Here is a 15,278-nt window from a genome sequence, read left to right on the forward strand (position 1 = left end):
TCTTGCATCTTTTTCGCGGTCGCATTTCCATCTCCTTGTGGTCATATTGTGTGTCTTTGTGGTCCTTATTGTGCATCTAATGGCTGCTTTGCATCTCTTTGAGGTCATTGTGCAACTTGTTGCGGTTGCTTCGTGTCTCTCTCTAATCATTATTTCTCTTTTGTGGTTGATTTGTGGTGATTTTGTAAGCTTCTGTGGTCATTGTGCCTCTAATGGTGGCTTTGTGTGTTTCTTTGTGGTCATTTTGCATCTATATGTTGTTGCTTTGTGTCCCTTGTAATCAATATTTTTCTGAGGTCATTTCTTAGTGGTCGCTTTGGGTCTCGTCTTGGTCATTTTGTGTTTCTTCGTGGTCATCATGCTTCGAATGGTCGCTTGCATCTTTTTGCAATCTTTGTGCAACTTTTGTGGACGCTTTGTGTTTCCTTGCGGTCGTTTTGTGTGTTTTTATGGTCATTATGCATCTCATGGTGGCGTTGTGTCTCTTTGTAATCAGTCTTTCTCTATGAGGTCATTTTGCATCTCCTAATGGTCATTTTGCTTCTTTTTGTGGTCGCTTTGCCTCACCTTGTGGTTACTGTGGACATTTTGCATCCTTTTGTTGTCTCGCACTGCCATCTGGTGGTGGGTGTAGTGCAGCTCACCAGAAGGAAAGAGAGCCAAACGCATCTTACAGTGCATTTGTGTCTCTTGTGAGCATTATTTCTCCTGTGTTAAGTCCTGTGTCTGGTGATCTGCTAAATTTATGGAGAAAAGCAGACCTGTCCCACTGAGTTTTTTTTTTTTTTAATTTGCTGCTTCTTACATTTGTTTTTTTCATTGTAATTAAATATGTTTAGGTTTTCGACACTTCCTTTGTGGAACATCGTAAAATCGACTGAACAATCGATAAATCAAAAAGCAAATCACCAAATTAACGGATGACAACTGCAGCGTCACTCTCTAACTTGTTTGCCAACAACTCTCCAAAGGCAAATGAAAAGCTAATAATTCTACTTACCAATTAATTTATGGTGATTTTCAACTCAAAGGCTTCAAGGAATAATGCTGTCGGGATCAAGAAAGGTGGGAATAAGAGAAGTGAGTGTAAACAGCTTTATTTTAGAAGAAAAATAAAAGGTACGAATACATTCTCTCTCACCGGAGAGTCATTTTTCAATAAAACCAAACTCCGATGAACAGGCTTGAACAAACTAACTTCCGCTTGAACACTCATTCGACTCTGTGGGAGCGGGACATTCAAATAATTTCAGGAGAATACAATCTGAGAACACTCAACCCTTTCTGAAATCCAGTCCCTCTCTGTCCCTGTTTTTTTTTTTTTTTAATACTCCTCGCCGTCTTCGTCTTCCTCGTACGAGTCGACGCCGACCTCCTCGTAATCCTTCTCCAGGGCGGCCATGTCCTCTCTGGCCTCCGAGAACTCCCCCTCCTCCATGCCCTCGCCGACGTACCAGTGGACAAAGGCCCTCTTGGCGTACATCAGGTCGAACTTGTGGTCGAGCCGCGCCCAGGCCTCGGCGATGGCGGTGGTGTTGCTCAGCATGCACACGGCCCTCTGCACCTTGGCCAGGTCGCCGCCGGGCACCACGGTGGGCGGCTGGTAGTTGATGCCCACCTTGAAGCCGGTGGGACACCAGTCCACGAACTGGATGCTGCGCTTCGTCTTGATGTTGCCGATGGCCACGTTGACGTCTTTGGGCACCACGTCGCCACGATACAGCAGGCAGCAGGCCATGTACTTGCCGTGGCGCGGGTCACACTTCACCATCTGGTTGGACGGCTCGAAGCAGGAGTTGGTGATCTCCGCCACGGTGAGCTGCTCGTGGTAGGCCTTCTCCGCCGAGATGACCGGCGCGTAGGTGGCCAGGGGGAAGTGGATGCGCGGATAGGGCACCAGGTTGGTCTGGAACTCCGTCAGGTCCACGTTCAGGGCGCCGTCGAAGCGCAGGGAGGCGGTGATGGAGGAGACAATCTGGCTGATGAGGCGGTTCAGGTTGGTGTAGGACGGGCGCTCGATGTCCAGATTCCGGCGGCAGATGTCGTAGATGGCCTCGTTGTCCACCATGAAGGCGCAGTCGGAGTGCTCGAGGGTGGTGTGGGTGGTCAGGATGGAGTTGTAGGGCTCCACGACGGCCGTGGACACCTGCGGGGCCGGGTAGATGGCGAACTCCAGCTTGGACTTCTTCCCAAAGTCGACGGAGAGGCGCTCCATCAGAAGGGAGGTGAAGCCAGAGCCGGTTCCCCCTCCGAAGGAGTGGAAGACCAGGAAGCCTTGGAGCCCCGTGCACTGGTCAGACTGGACGGGAAGGGGAATTAAGATTAAGAACACTCAGATCTCATCGGTGAGGGTTAATCACATCAATAAACTATTCAATAAACTATGCTGAAAGAATAGTATTTTCTTGTTTCCTCCACTTCAGTCAGCGTGATTAATGACGTCTCATGGACGTTGTGAAATTACTCTAAAGCACCCCCCCCCCCCATCAGTAATGAGCCAAAGTTCGTACCAGTTTGCGGATCCTGTCGAGGACGGCGTCGATGTGCTCCTTCCCGACAGTGTAGTGGCCGCGGGCGTAGTTGTTGGCGGCGTCCTCCTTCCCCGAGATCAGCTGCTCGGGGTGGAAGAGCTGCCGGTATGTGCCTGTGCGGACCTCATCTGAAAAGACAAGGAGAGCATAGCGTGTCAACACTGTACGAGGGGGAACTCATACGCTGATGTTTCATCGGTGGAGTTTAGTCCTTTGGGATAGATGTGTTGATTACAGACAGTATAGTCCTCCGAGACAAATTCACTTGACTCGTGTGTGACCATTTAAATGAAAACACTCAAAAGACGTGACGGTCTTTCTCAATATATCCAGTGACTTTCTCCACATGAATCTGAGATGATAAATTATCCACGTTTACATCTACAAACAGATTTGGGAAAGAGGAGTGGAATCGTTGGACTAAAATCAGAATATATTTGAAAGTTCAATTAGAATTTATTCAGACCTGGAAGAAAAATTCACAAGAGACCCGATTTGCAACATTATGAAGATATACCGTGCACATTGCTTTATTGAACCCATCTAAAAAACAAATTCACGAGATTTTGCTTCGTAATTTGTTGACCAGTAACATGACATTACGTTACATTAGCTGCCATGAACAATTCCAATTGTTTCTATTATGACGCCGGTGCTGCTGCACATATAAACTGCGTCCAATTTTAACTTTACAAGGACCCGTGACACTGGGATGTTTAAATGGTATATATAGCAGTTTACATCTACTGTATGTCTGTGCAACCAGACTTTAGCATTTTATAGTGAAGAAGGAGCTTTTCAAATCGAAAAGACAGGGCTGAACTTTGGCCATCAATTGTCTCGGAACTGCTTATTCGCTTGGCAAATGATCAGCTCGATTGTTCTTTAAAGCTTCATAGATTTATCGCATCCTTCTCTCCGAACGTTTGAAAGCTGATTCTGCAGAGTGGCGTTAAACTCAAAACGTCTCCGCGTCTGAAAACAACGGCTCAACGCCCCTCGTCCGGCAGCTGGGATGAAAGACCCGTTCAGCTTCCGAGGCAGGAATGTTGTCGAGTCAGAGAAACGAGCAGGTTTCTGTTTTCACTGCTCACCAATGACAGTGGGCTCCAGGTCGACGAAGATGGCCCTGGGGACGTACTTCCCGGTGCCGGTCTCGCTGAAGAAGGTGGTGAAGGAGTCATCGCTGCGTCCCTCGGGCTTGCCGCCGGGCATGTGGCCGTCGGGCTGGATGCCGTGCTCCAGGCAGTACAGCTCCCAGCAGGTGTTGCCCATCTGGACACCGGCCTGGCCAACGTGGATGGAGATACACTCACGCTGCGGAAAGGGGGGAAAAAAAAGAGTGGAAAAATCAGATTTGAAATGTTTATTTATGTGCAATTTGATTTGGGGTTAATTCATGCAGATTATTATCAGTTTCAACTGCATTTCCCCCCATTTCCAGGTGCTGAGGATCAAAACCATGACAACCGCGATATTAAAAGCATGAAATAGGCCAAAGCATTTAGCTGGAAAGCTTCATGCCATTTCAGCTGCTATTGAACCCGTCTTGACTTGCTGAATATGACAGTTTGAGCGGCAGGTAAAAAACGGGGTGGAGTCGACGTGTCGAAATGCCCCCCCCCCCCCCCCTGTTTTTTTTTCTTGCTCGTGCACTTTCACATTATTTGCACAGAGTCCCTTCCTCTGCGAAGCTCTCAGTAAACTGTTAAACGTTCAAAGGTCCACCCGGAGTGAGAGGTGACGCATCGGGTCAGCCGTCACCGGTCGGGAAATAAGCAAGCGGGTGGTGATTAGCACTGTCTTGCCGGCGCGTCTGTGAGGGGGCCAAAGTGCTCCCACACCCTGCTGAGGCATTTCCAGCTCCGTGTAAATCATGTGGGTGGCGGTGGGGTGTGAAGGAGGGGAGGCATTGCCTCTGGACTGAAAAGCGGTTTGCTTTGGCCTGAGGGGGGGGAGGTTAGGATGCAACGTCGTCCGTCCTGCTTTCAAAAAAGAGGTGATAGAAATGAACTTCTCGTTTCGGAACATTACATCGGAGGACAAAAGTAGCCGCAAGTCACTTCTGCTGAGCTGTAAGCGCTTTTGTCCTGTCGACACTAACTGCCCCAGAAGTCCGTACAACAAAAGTGCAGCTGTCACTGGTAATACGAGAACACGAGGATTGCTGTCAACATATCACCCTCATGCCCCGTTGAAGTGCCAGCATAAAGGTTGATGTGAAAGCAAACCCTGAGATATTTATGTATGATAAATGTTTACAAGGTAACTTATAGGGAAGACAGACTGCTATCTGTGCCTGACCTACTTTATAGAGGAAGCACGTGACTCAGGATGGGGGATGGGGGGGAGAAATGTGTTGTGAAATTCCTGTGATGTAAGAGCCTCGCTTGGCCGAAAGGCCGAGCTGAGAAAATATCTTGACAGGGCGGCTCGTTGTGTTTTTCCAGTGTGGCGTCTTTGGCGACACGAAATCCATCGGGCGCCCGCAAAGCGCGGCGAAACTGCTCCTTTCGAAAATGGAATCTGATTGTTGTTGGGGTTTTTTTTTTTCTTTTGACGAGATGGAATGGCTTCACTGCTCCAAAGTTTTTCTGGGATTTGCAAGAGACATAACACAATGTAATTTAAACCACCCATTCCCAAACAAAAAAGGAATAAAGTTTGTATTTTTTTTATTATTATTTGTGAATAAACGATTGAAAGTTAGCTAAGTAAGGATAAACGGTTCAAACAACGTTAGTTAGCGGCAAGTATAAATAGTTTTAATCATAGACGCATTCACAGGCTCGGTAATGCGGAAGTGCCTGAAGCCTGCATTCTCTGTTAGACCAGCAGAGGGCGACTCCCCTGGTTGTTTCTATAGAACTCTTTTAGAAAATGACTCTACTCCTCACTTGACTTCTAACGTCAGTAAACAGTTTACGGTCCCTATCGCTAGTTTCAAGTCTTCTTCACTGCGCCATGATGTTCACTTTGTAAAGTGCGGTCTCACTGGAGAGTAAAGAAGGCTTTTCAATGTACCTCTGGGCTTGATTTGAATGTTGACCCCTTGACCTCCAACTTCCTAACACCCCCCCCCCCCCCCGCCCAAAAAAAAGGCTTTTGTGAAGGACAGAGGGGGGTCGCGGTGAAATGGGAGTTGCCAAGCTCAGCAGACAGCTATTTTGAGCGAGACCTCGCCTCACACCACCCACCCACACACACACACACAAACACACGCCACACACACACTCTAACCCACTAACCCGTTTGGACTCCCAGACTGCAGCTTATGTCTTGGATACAACAATACACTAAACACCGTGTGGTCCTGAAATAACTGTCTGACCAACTTATCGAGTCTCAGGAAGTAGTAACTTGTTAAAAAAAACTATTGTGACGCTTATATTCCGCGTGCACTTGCATTTTCCTTGCTGTTTGGTTAGTCACATTGTTTTGACAGTCGCTGTGCAAATGTGAGAAAAGAGGGTGTGGTGGGCCTGTTCTGCTCGCCGGTGTCGCAATCTACCAACATTGTTCACAGACTGTGAAATTCAGCTTCCAGGCCATAAGAATAAAGAAAAAAAACTGCCAGTGGTCTGTTCATCCTCCGCTTCCTGTGCCGCGTCCTCGCTGAGAGCACGTCATGTTTGACGTCGGGCTTTCCAGCATGTGAGGAGAGCAAACACTGGGGAGCATTGTGTCGTAAGCAGATGTGGGCACGAACCCGGGAAAAAAACAAAACAATTTCAGACTATTCAAGGTTTCCTGAATGAAAACCTGGTGTGGTCTGAATGTAACGTGATTAAATATAAATCCTAAACTACCTAGTGGGCCCTGAAGAGTCAAACAGAACGCGGGAAGCCCACAACGCCACAACAGGAATGTGGCTTTTGACCTTCGCGTACGTGTGAACGGCTTCTGTCTTAAAAACTTCTGGGCCACCGTACTAAACTCGTGCTGGCCATATTGAATGCTCTAAAAAAAAGGATTCTCTCCACAACTCTGCTCTCGTGTTGTGCTCCACATGGCCCCGGCAGGAAGTGGCCCACATGTAAACCATTTGTCAACCGTCCCCATTCACTTCTGTTTTCTCTGGGGGGGGGGGGGATTTCGAAATGACTTGCGGACATTACGACACGCTCTGCTGTTCGTAATCCATTTTTACGAAGGAATAAAAGTCAAAAAGGGGGGAGGGGAGAAGAAAAAAAAGGAACCTCGTGCACGAGAGAACTTAATGCTCTGACATGTTGATCCAAGGCTTCAGGGATTTCATATCATGTGCCTCAAACTCATGTTTAACCAGCGAAACGTGTGTTAGTTGTACAATTTTTGTGTGTGTGTGTGTGTGTGGGGGTGTATTCAGCAGCAGCCTCAGGTCTGCAGGAATCCAGCAGCTTATCAGCACAGTGGTGTACACAATGTACAGGAACAGAAATGTAAAAGCACACACAGGCGGCTGCTGGAAGCCACATCAGCATTCCAAAAACCGACCGGGGCGAGGAAGAACGCCCTCCCTGACTGACAGTCCTCCAAAAAAAACCATATGGAAACGGTTAACCTTTACCAAGAGCTGGAGCCACATGCCTGGTGGCATATTTCCACTGCCTGACTTTATGCCCCCCCCCCCACAACTTTAATCCCCACAAAGGCCTGTGTGTCCAAGCAAAAAGGAAAAAGGTTTGTTTTTTTCATTCAGGGGACCATTAAAGTTTAAACAATACACAACTCAGATCTCACAGATTCAAGAGTGAAGGATTATTACAAGATTATTACACACTGTGACTATGTCTCTTCACCAGCAGCAGATCAAAACGCAGCATGTATTGGGTGTCAGTCAGGCAAGAATAGCACATGCTAGTTTTTTTTCCATGGTGCTGCTGTAATAACGACTTGACACTCACCATTCTGCTGTTTTGTTTTTTGGATTGTCCTGTCCTGGAGAAGAGGCTCAACCTTGTGGGTTCTCACAGTGCACCTATGATGAGAGCTCCGTGAGGGAAGTCCCATCAGAGTGTGACGCACACGCTTTTATAGCTGCAAGAGGGAGGGGGAGGGGGAGACTGCGAGGGCTGCGCTTTTAAAATATTAGGAGTGAAATGAGACACTTCCTGTTCGGCCCTTTCAAAATAAATGGATGACTACTCGAAAGTAAATTGACTAAACCTCTATTGCCCTCCATCGCCAAGGGTAAATATTGTACTTTCTTATGCACGACAAAAACAACTCATCATCTTCTTATTCTTCTTCTTCTTCCATTTCTTCTTCAGTAGCTGTTTTTGAACTTTCAGTCAAATCACATGATCTTCATCAACAGGTGGTTTAGCATAATTCTGACTGAATAATGATAATAATAAGTTTTAGTACTAGGATTCACATCAGTAATATTACTATTGTTGTTGTTGTTGTTGTTGTTGTTTAGCATACAAAGTCAATGGCCGGGCCAAGACCTTACCACGTGTTTTTATGTAGTAGCGTTTCTGGAGCTTTCAACATCTCACATTGTCTTCTTCAACAAGTGGAGCTATCGTAAGACAGTAGTGGGGCCTGTAAAAAAAAGAAAGAAATGATTTTCCAAATGGAATTTTTTAAAGAATAATCATAATTCTGTTATTGTTTGAACTGATACTTCTCTTTATTTTTGTGTCCCGTCACCTGAATTTGTAATGCGCGCTACGAGCCACTAGATGGCGACGTCGTGACTTGACATTGAACCTTTCCCACTGTACACGGTTCTCACTTTGTTGAGGCTCCATCCACCTGATTTCAAAGGATCAGTGACTAACTGACCTGTTGGCACTCCCGGCTTCCCTGTCAGTGGTCGATGATTCATCTTATTACAGGGAAATTACAAGGAATTTGTACCTCTATAGTACAAATATGAACCAAGGTGCAACGACCATATATGATGCACCAGGGCACAGTCTAGTCTAAGACTTGGGTTAATTGCCGTTCATATTGCGAACCACGTGGTAATTGTGTAAATCAAAATAGCCCTGACCTCTGTTCTTTTAATGACAGTGGTTTTTTTTGTCTTTTTAAGTCTTCAAATCTGAGACGTTTCTTTACAATAAGAACAAGTATATGACATTAATAGAATACATTTTTAACTGATCTGACATTGTATCAATACATCATGGTATTATCTTTACATTTTCACTCAACTGTACCATTTTAGTGAGACGGGGTCTTGTATGAGATGTTCTTGCCATGTTTTATCCAGCTGCTATCGAGGTTTTTACTTGTATCATTTCTGTTTCCTCTCTTTCTTCCACTTGCGGTGTTGACATCTGATATTTCCTCAATTATTTAAACAGCAAATTCTCAAATTTAAGGTAGTGCATTATATGCATTGGGCACACGGGCGTGAAGACGTTATTGTGTAATTGTAAAAAAAACCAATCTGTAGTTTCTTCCCCTCCAAATTCATTTTTCACCTCAGAACTGTTCTCCATCTAGTCGTCTGTGAACTCCACCTGTCCATCACTCTTTACAGGGAATGCGGAGCTGATCCAGGAGCCCTCAGATGCCTGAGCTCCTCACACCGGGACTTCGACTCTGAATGTAAACGCCCTTATAATCCTCAAACGAGCCCCCGAGTCCGCGGGAGCCCACATAGCTTCATCCCCTGAACTGCTCATTCCCCAAGCATCTTTTTCTTTTCTTTTTTTTCCCCCGGAGAGGAGAGATAGTTTGCGATAAAGGGATAATGGAGATCTTTTTCAAGTGTTGTGTCTCGTCCTCCACCCATTCGGAGGGCCACAGATTACTTTTCTTTTACACCCTCCTCAGTGGTCGGACGGTAAACTGTTTAAAGAAGCTCCATCTCAAATCATTTAGTCACTTCATTTTCTGAGACCAAGTTAACACAAATTCAAAGCATAAACTGGGCCATATAGATAGTTATGGAGATCCAAATTCCAAATGATAAAAAAAAAAGCCTTTTGAGAGAAACTGAGTGGTCTGTCTCTTTACGGAACAGATAGGTGAGGATACCTCAAATCTACCGTAGAGCAAACGCAAACTCCACCTCTGCCTTTTGTTAGTTACTTTTGCACAAATTCAATTATTTTACAAATTTGTCCGACCATCCATCGATTTCTACCCTGTAGTTCCACATCAAGATAACATTGCATACCTCAGGGTTTTTTTCTTTCTTTATTTTTGCATGGAAGCACTTTGTCCAGTTAAAGAAACAAAGGCAGCAGAAATAGAATTTTTCCGTTTCTCATAAACAGTTATTCAACACTTCTTATCTCTGTTCTCGGGAAGCGGCCATATTCAGCCCTGTGCACTGAAATGTCAGTTGAAAATTGGTAAAATAAATAAATAAAAAAAGAATAAAAAATGATATAGAACTTCATTCCACTTTTGTACACATGCATTATAGTATGTAACTTGCTGCGGCCTGCAGAGCATCTGCCAAAAGGATGGCAACATAAATGGAAATGCTTAGTGCAGTGTGTTTGTGTCAAAAAGTACAGTATGCTTGTTTTCAGTTTGTTTTGAGTAGTATTCATTATATCATGCGCTGCTGTCTCCCAGGAAGTCTCTCAGGATTTCATGCAAATGTCTCCCTGCAAAAAAATGATGATAATGCTGATCCTCATCATCAAAAATATGAATTTTTCATGGATAAAGTAATGTATTTTCTTTTTTAACTGTTCCTTACAACTTCTGAAGTGAAGGTTGAAGCGCGACACAAGGAGAAGAATCTCAGGAGAAGAAGAAAATACCCCCCGCTCATATTCTCGGCCCTTATCGCAGCATTGACATTTTTGCCATGTCAATAGGATAATCATCCATAACCTTATTGATCGCTGCGTTCCATTGATCACTGCCGGTGTTGTTCATCCGAGCGTGATTAGTAACACCTGCACTTCCCCCTCCGGCTCAGACACGTCTGAGTGTCTGCTGCTGAAAAACCAAAGCAGCCGACATTAGACGGAGACTGAAACTTTGCCTCAAGTAAGAAAGTTCACCATTTACTTTTTCCTGATGGTTTGCGTAACGCATTCAAAGTTTTGGGTTGTTTTTAAACACTGATCGTGGACTAAACTGTTTTAAACTCAAACTCAACCTCCACCAAACCTGTGTGTGTGTGTGTGTGTGTGTGTTTTCTGACTATTTAACTCCTGTTTACGCACAGTTGCAGAAACCGTTGAAGGCAAAAATGAAGCTGGCACATGCAGTGTTCTGCAACACGTTCACACAAGAGAGGACTTCACATCTTTATCTCTTGCAGGTGGAGAGTTCACGATTGGAGTGGACAAGTCTGCAGAAAACGGATCGGGTATGTAAGAGGTGTTTGCGTGGATGAGAACTTGAGGCCAAATGTGGAAGTAGCCATCATATACAATTATGTAGTGAATAGGTTAAGTGTTGTGTTGAAAAATGACATTATGACAGAGTATATGGTAGCACAATAATCCATGTGCTGTGGATGTGGCGGTGCCATGACGGAATCTTGGTTTATGTGTGAGAGATACTTCACAGACTACTGAAGGGCATATTGTTATGCCACCTGTTGTTGTTGCTGCTGTTCCAGGTTTTCTTGTTGGGAGACTTGCTGTTGGAAAATTAACTAAGATCTAAGCAACATATTTGGGTTTGTCATTTTTGTGTCTTCCACGGAAACACTTTTTTTGCATTTGGTTGTGTGTGTTTGCGGCTCGTGCATTGTCACATTGATTTTCTTTTCCTAATTTACTTGTGTTTGTCTATTTGCACGCGTTCTCCCAAGTTGCAGCGCGTTGACGTCTCGCATTAGTGCAATTGGGGAGTGTGTGAAGGGTCATGGGGGAAAAAAGGGAATTTCACCCAAAGAGCAAAAGAGACGAGACGGATGATTTTGACACGATGCCACCAAATGCGTATTAAACTAAATATGCTTTCCCAGTAGAAACTTTGTATGCAAGTAAATCCTTTCCACTTTGCATTCGAAAATCCCCGTTAATAGATAAAAGCTGAGAAGTGGGAAATGTCTGCCTCATGGGATCCCGTGTGTGTGTGCTCCGTCCTCTGTTTGTGGTCTGAAATAATCCAATCCTCTGATTCAAGTGCTCAGAAGGCTGTTTGTCCTGTTAGCAGAGAATGCTAATTTCATTTCTTGTTGAGAGAGACGGGGGGGGGACTCCCCGAGGGACTGGCCCACCTCAGATATAACTGACTCTAAATCCCTTCCAATTAGTTTGTGTGGTTTGATGACACGAAGATTTAGAGCAAGTGTTTTTATCATCCTGACAAAAGTGCTAATCTGTCTTTGAACTAAACCTGCTTGCTTTAATCAAATGAAGCTGTCTGACAAAAGTTTTTAAGAAATGCCTAAGCAGCCGTGTTGGTCGTGGCACTGGTGCGACAGGAACATACGGTATGGGAGTAGATGTGCGATGTGCATTTCACAATCCAGTACACACATTTTCAGGTTGTCAAACCAGAAATACAGCGAAGTAGAAGAGTAAAAAACCTACCCACTCCTCCTGTACAGGATGCCCAGTATGAAGGGTTATAATCAGTTTTTAGTACTTTTTGTGTCCGATTTGGTAATTTTGTCTCCTTTTTCTTGGTTCCTTTTGCCTGTAGGTCATTTTGTGATCGTTTCTTCTAAATTAGTAATTTTGCATCTCTTTTTAAAGTTGTTTTGAAGCATCTTTGTGGGTATTCCACGTCCTTTTGTGGTGATTTTGCACATTTGTGGACATTTTGTGTCTTTTTAACTGAGGTCTAAGACTTTAAAACAAGTTATATTAAAAGTCATTGCGTACAGAGGCCCAAGGACCCCCTGACCTCTCGGTTGGCTGGGCCCGTTCACTAATCCATCCATGTTTGTGAAAGATTAAATATTCTTTAGCAAGAACTTCTAGAGGAGTCAGTTTAATAAATAATCTGACAAATCGAATGAGTGCCTAATCGATATACTTCCTCGTATTGATGAATCATACAAAAATCAAATACAGACATGAGGCAATACTTCTGTGTCATTTCCTATCAATTAAAATTGATTACCTATTTCTACCACGGAATAAACAGCGTTGTAAAACTCTCAGTTGGGAAATTAATATTCGGCTTGGGGTATTTTTCAATCATAATTACAACAGCCCTGGCAGCCATCTGATCAGCGATCTGCAATAATCTGTAATGGATTACATGTTGAAAGTAACTGGGGGGTCTCTGCCCATAAATCTGTCTTGATGCTCACCAGGTCTGGGCTGGCAGCGATAAGGGGTTAAGCCGTATTGAAGCTGGATGGATGCAGAGATCAAAGTCGGAGCCTCAGAAAAAGGAAAAAAAATCCCACAAATCTTGCTCTTGAGATGAAATACTTGATGCTGCTGTATGGCCGCAGCCTGCAGCCTGAGGGGCCAGGAGGCTCCCCCACCCCCAAACCAAACAGGTTGCACCAAAAACAACCGGTTTGTGGTGCGAGTTGAGTTGTTGGACAGTGAGTAACAATCAGAAACACCTCACCTCACCTCGCCCTCACCGGCGAGGTGAGGGCGTCGGTAAGATGGGAGCGGCTGAGCATTTGTTCTCACTGACCCCTTCCTTTTTTACCTTTAAATATTTCGTTAGGGATTTCCTGTCGGTGCCTGCAATCGTTTTTGAATTAGATTTTTTTTTCCAATTATGCAATATTTCTAAAGTAAAGGGAACCAGAAGTTGCCATTGCATGTTACCTTATTGATTTGAAATGCCCTGCATGGCCAAAAGTATGTGGACAACCCACATTTAAGATAAGATAAGATAAGATATACCTTTATTCGTCCCACAATGGGGAAATTCGGGCATTACAGCAGCAAAGTGGACAGAAGAGTATATAAAGAAATTTACAAAGTTAGTGTGTACAAAATATAACAAAAAATAACATTAAATAAAAAACAAAGGTATATAAATACTTTATACAGAGCAGCAGCAATAGTTGCACATGGAGACTAAATATAAATAAATATTGCACAGTTAGCTATTGCACTTTAAGTGTATCCGTGAATTATTTTAGAGCGGTTGAGTCCTGTGTGTGTTTGTGTGTGTTCTATTTAGAGCAGTGCTGGTTGTAGTCTCACAGCAGCAGGAAGGAAGGACCTGCGGTACCGCTCTTTCGCACACTTAGGGTGAAGGAGCCGGTCGCTGAAGGAGCTGCTCAGTGCAGAGACAGTGTCCTGCATGGGGTGGGAGTCATTGTCCATCACTGATGATATCTTTGCTACCATCCTCCTCTCTCCCACCACCTGCACTGTGTCCAGGGGGCACTCAAGGACAGAGCTGGCCTTCCTGATCAGTCTGTCTACTCTCCTCCTGTCAGCTGTTGACATGCTGCTGCTCCAGGAAACCACTCCATAGAAAATGGCTGATGCCACCACAGTGTCAAAGAAGGTCTTGAGGAGCGCCCCCTGCACTCCAAAGGACCTAAGTCTCCTGAGCAGGTACAGTCTGCTCTGGCCCTTCTTGTACAGTGCCATGGTGTTGTCTGTCCAGTCCAGTTTAACACCCAGGTACTTATAAGAGACCACTCTCTCTATGTCCTTTCGCTGGCTGTTCACCGGTGTCGTGGGGGGGGGGGGGGATTCCATATCTGATTGTGTGTTATTCCAAAAACCTCTTCTATAAAAAATCTCTCCACTCTTCTCTTTCCCCCCAACTTATTTTTCTTCCATCATTTTCCCATGGAGTTTTTTTTAATATCCATACCGATACAATGGCTATAGGAGCGCGCACTGTCGATTCTGCTGTGAAATGTCAGTTATTGTATTATGGTCCCTTTCTCTCTACCTGTCAGTCATCTTCAGCATAAATTGGACCTTTCTCAGATACTGTCATTGATTCATTTCTATCTCAGCCCGCCACGCTGGAGCATTGAGCAGCCGCCACTATTGATCTGCCTGCCTCATAAAAACCTCCTTGGGAACATCAACCTATTTGTATATTACCTTTATTAATATAAGAAAAAAAACACAACTCCTATTCTTAGTTTTGGCTGGAGAAAAAAAGATAACGCGTCACATTGCAGCACATTGCGGCTGAGGTTGTGAACGGAGCCAACAAATCAACCGGGCTGAATTCTGTAATGATGTAAATTGTCCCCGGTGATCTGGTGATTGAGCCTGTTGTCACAGGTTTTATTTACCCCCCCCCCCCCACCCGCTTTGACTTTTCCCGCTGCAGGTGCTGAATTCATGACCTATATCATCAGAGAGCGGCTGCTTTAATGTCACGTCTAACCAAAGGGCTGTGGAAATGTCAGGCGGCCAACGGGCATGCACGTGTGCACCCTTAACCCTTCATTTTGTCTGACAAAATAATGCTTGAAATCTTCAGCTGTTTGGCTTTTTTCCTGAAAACCAATTTTTCCTCTCTAAAACATTGAGGATCACTGTGACCTTTGACCTTTTACACAAACATGCCCCACATAATATAATATGTAGATGGTGGCCCTGGTTGTAGAAGACTCTTGTAACTCTCCAAACTGTACCTGTTTCCATTAATTTGATATCAAATGATGTCAAATATCTAATACAATGAAGGGAAAATAATCAGTAGAGGAGCAAAACTCTTACTGTGTCAATATAATCTCTTGCAGTACATGTTAAATTAATCTGTTAAATTTTACCCAATTGAGATGAAAAACAGTTGAATTTTTAAAGAATTTTTAAGAATTGATAAAAATTTAATTTGCCTCCCTGTTGTCATAGCAAGGTGTCGAGATCCTTTGTATGTCAAATAATTGAAAAGTTATGATCTGATTAATAATGAACATAATTAATCTAATTG

General features: G+C 44.3%; 1 protein-coding gene across 1 annotated transcript; it reads right to left on the reverse strand.

Moving 5' to 3' along the window:
* Window positions 1–1,081: 1,081 nt before the first annotated feature.
* On the reverse strand, window positions 1,082–7,570 carry LOC118309984 (tubulin alpha chain-like). Its single transcript, XM_047334234.1, has 4 exons — window positions 7,418–7,570; window positions 3,626–3,848; window positions 2,511–2,659; window positions 1,082–2,299 (listed from the first exon to the last, which is right to left on the reverse strand). Exons 1-4 carry the CDS (start codon window positions 7,418–7,420, stop codon window positions 1,325–1,327), a joined length of 1,350 nt encoding a protein of 449 aa, XP_047190190.1. The 5' UTR covers window positions 7,421–7,570; the 3' UTR covers window positions 1,082–1,324.
* Window positions 7,571–15,278: the final 7,708 nt, after the last annotated feature.

Source organism: Scophthalmus maximus, chromosome 1 (genome assembly GCF_022379125.1).
Source record: "Scophthalmus maximus strain ysfricsl-2021 chromosome 1, ASM2237912v1, whole genome shotgun sequence".
Classification (NCBI taxonomy): domain Eukaryota; kingdom Metazoa; phylum Chordata; class Actinopteri; order Pleuronectiformes; family Scophthalmidae; genus Scophthalmus; species Scophthalmus maximus.